This window comes from Plasmopara halstedii (genome assembly GCF_900000015.1).
Source record: "Plasmopara halstedii genome assembly, contig: Scaffold_816, whole genome shotgun sequence".
Taxonomy (NCBI): domain Eukaryota; phylum Oomycota; class Peronosporomycetes; order Peronosporales; family Peronosporaceae; genus Plasmopara; species Plasmopara halstedii.
This window is the reverse complement of record NW_020187732.1, coordinates 1,384,000-1,387,299: the sequence shown is the minus strand read 5'-3', so window position 1 is coordinate 1,387,299 and position 3,300 is coordinate 1,384,000. Positions and strand designations below refer to the sequence as shown.

Genomic DNA, 3,300 nt, shown 5'->3' with positions numbered 1-3,300 from the left:
AGTTACCATAACTCATAAGTTAGTGCAAGCATTGGCTACAGGAGCATACTTAACACATTTCTCGCAGGGCAATCTGAGCCAAAGACATGTTGCTAAGTGAAAAACTTACTCTCTTACTCAAAACCCACTTCGCGCTTTGCGCTGAGCAAATATACATGACAGCTCTCAGCTCCCTTAGTATAGTCCATTGTATTTGAAGCAATATTTAGTCCTAGGAACGAGGCTAATTTATCGACGTGCTCCCAATGCAGTGCAGGGCGGGCACGTGCGGCGGGTCTCCTGTCACCACACCTAATTTTCTTCTAGTTAAGCGTAAAATTGATTCTGCAGGATTCCTGTGGATAGCTTTTTCACTCCCCACACTCATCCAATCACAGAATTCTCAATAACGACTGTATCCAAGACGAATGATAAATCTAGCTTCTCCAACGGTATAATCCATACATTTTGGTGACATCCCGGTGTTTCGATTATTTGCAAATGTCTCCTTAAAATAGTTTTTCAAGCTCAATAGTCACCCCCTCCACGACCAAAAGAAAATTTTCACCACAGAGTTGTGGAATTTTCCGGATCTACGCAAGGGATCGTCACACCGTTTTGCTGCTAAATTACCATAACATCGCAACTCGGATAGACCACCCTTAAAAGCTTAATGGTCCGGCCTGTCTACTCATGGCCTCCAGGTGCCCATCTTTCTACAGGGTTTTACCTTGAAATTGTGGCGTTGCACCTCTTTCGATCCTAACAATTGTATCCAATTCTGGAAGATATCGCTGTATTTCGACCCGAATGAACCAATATTTTGGTGGCATTTTTCTACAGATAATATTTAGAATCTCATGGGTAGGACACATCAACATCACAATACATATATTATCTCAAGACGGCGGCTCACCGCCGTTTCTGCTTCCTGAGCTGAGCTTAATGCCTCGGTTCTATCGTGCTTCTCAATTTTAGAAGCTGTATGTTCCTGAAGAAGCTATTGTTGTTATATGTCTGGAATAAAAGTGCGTCAACTTGATAGCATAAGTGCGTATATTATTATATTATCACGGGTAATAAAGTTTTTTGACATCCAATAATTTTTCCTTTCATCCATCCATCGCTCATTATTTCCAAACTTGAATATCCGTATTCATCTCCATCTTCTTCGTCAAGTGTTTCAAGTTATTAAATTCATATCATTTGCACCTGAGATTTCTGGTTAGATCCGATAAAAGTCAAAGCTATCAATAGTTGGTCTGTGTCAAACGATGTGAAACAGCTGAGACAATGTGGACTTGGTCAACTCTTTGCACATATACACGCGCAAATATACAACTTCAATGCACCTCCTATTGACTCTTTCAAAGACGAACATTGAGTTGTCAAAGGATCACCAGGCGATATTTGCCGAAGTCAAGAAGAGCTTGAGAGAAGCTCCAGTTCTTGCGATTGCAAAACACGGTAAACCTTTTCATTTGTTCTGCGATGTAAGTTATTATGCCATCGGTTTGCGTTGATGCAACACGATGATGAGGGTCAAGAGTGTATTGATTCGTATCAGTCGCGGCAACTTCGGTCCGCGGAACAGAACTATCCAGTTTATGACAAAGAATTCCAAGCAATGAAATATATTCTGGTCAAACTCCGTGTGTACTTGCTTGGGGGGGGTCGTTTTGCGATCTATACAGATCATGCCTCGCAGCGTATGGCAGTAAAGACTCCTCATGCATCACAGAGGATGGCTCAATTGTTTTTTTTCTTTGCGAAGTACAAGTTGATTTAACACTACAAGCAAGGCAAGATGAACATCTCAGCTGATGAGTTATCAAGTCGTCCGGACTATGATCCAAACCAGCGAAAACTTGCACGAAACATGTCAACAATGCGAAGATGTTCAGACGATCAGAGTGCAAGCAGCGACAACAGGGTGCAAAGAAATTGTTGAAGAATCCAGGTATGATGAGACATATCTGGATGTTTAGAGGTATTTCAAGGAACCTCCCGACAAAGCACTGCAAGGTCTTCCGTCTCGCACAGGATCGCGTGTTCACCGTTTTGGAGTGCACAATGAATTGTTGTACGATGCGGTTGAACACGGTGACACAACAAGGGCCGTTGTTCTTGAAAGAGTTTTGTCATCGTCTCTTGAGGTATCAGGACAGCCCTTTGGCGGCCATCTCGGACGCGGAAAAACGTCTCTCAACCTTTCCAGGATTACTATAGGCCATACATGTATAATTGGGTGTGTGAACTTGTGGGGTTTGCCAGAGAGTGAATCATTGGGTTTCACTTAGGCTTTTCTTTGGTCGTTGGCAGTAGCAGCTGAAGGTATGTTAGTATGGAATTGATATTCGGTCTTTCGCGTGAACACATGGACGCGGTGGCAGTTTTGTGTTAATTGATAGAATTAGCAAGAAGGTTCATCTTGTACTTGTTTTGGATAAGATTTCCGTCGTGAAAAAGCAGCTAAGGTCTTTGTAGACGTTAATATTCCATGCATGGACTTTTTGTGAGACAGTGTCTACCCGTGTCATTCGTATTACTTCGAATTTTCGGCGTGCCCTGTTTGAACTTGTGGCCACCAAATTGTCAACAGCGGCACACCATGTAACGGATACTCAAGTAGAGCATTTGATTCGAGTCCTGGAGGACGTACTGCGTAGTTACTCTACATCATTTAAAGATAAAGTAAGTTATTCCCTCTCGCAGAGTTTGTGTTGAACAATATTACGCATGTTTCAACAGGTCACTTGCCATTTTACGTGAGTTGTAGTATTCATACTAGAGCACCTGCTTATAAAATGGGCGAGGTCTCTATCTTAAGTAGTGGAGGGACTACGGCTAGTCAGACCTAAATGCTGTCTCAGAATTAAAAGCGAATTTTGTCGCATTGAGACTTCCAGACGACATGACAAGTAGTGATGGAGAGCAAGTCGATGATTTCTCTCTGAAAAGACCAGCCGGTGTGCGGTTAATTTGAGACGCAATTGCGAAAGCTCGGGATATGCAAAAAGAACGAGAAGATAAGAGCGGAATGAAGGACAAGGAAGTGTATAAGATCAACGATCTTTTAATTTTCTGCACGACAAATCTGCCCGAACATGCAGTGTCCATTTTGGGAAGCAAATAACTTTGCTAACATTTATTGGACAATTCAAAGTGTTGAAATGCACTGGTTCATGCGTATACACTATCCATCCCTACACGCATGTGCCTACATCCTAAATTTTATGTGGGTATCTTCCAGTGAATTTGCTAATCCGATTTTACCCTTGGTAAATGATCCATGAAGAAAGCCTCAACTACAAATACTGT

The 3,300-nt window shown here is 42.2% G+C and overlaps 1 protein-coding gene across 1 annotated transcript; it reads right to left on the bottom strand.

Moving 5' to 3' along the window:
• Positions 1 to 741: 741 nt before the first annotated feature.
• PHALS_14215 (uncharacterized protein) lies at positions 742 to 1,110 on the bottom strand (the record flags this gene model as incomplete). Its single annotated transcript, XM_024729982.1, has 3 exons — positions 742 to 816; positions 896 to 979; positions 1,054 to 1,110. 3 exons carry the CDS (start codon positions 1,108 to 1,110, stop codon positions 742 to 744), a joined length of 216 nt encoding a protein of 71 aa, XP_024580305.1.
• Between the last annotated feature and the right edge of the window lie 2,190 nt (positions 1,111 to 3,300).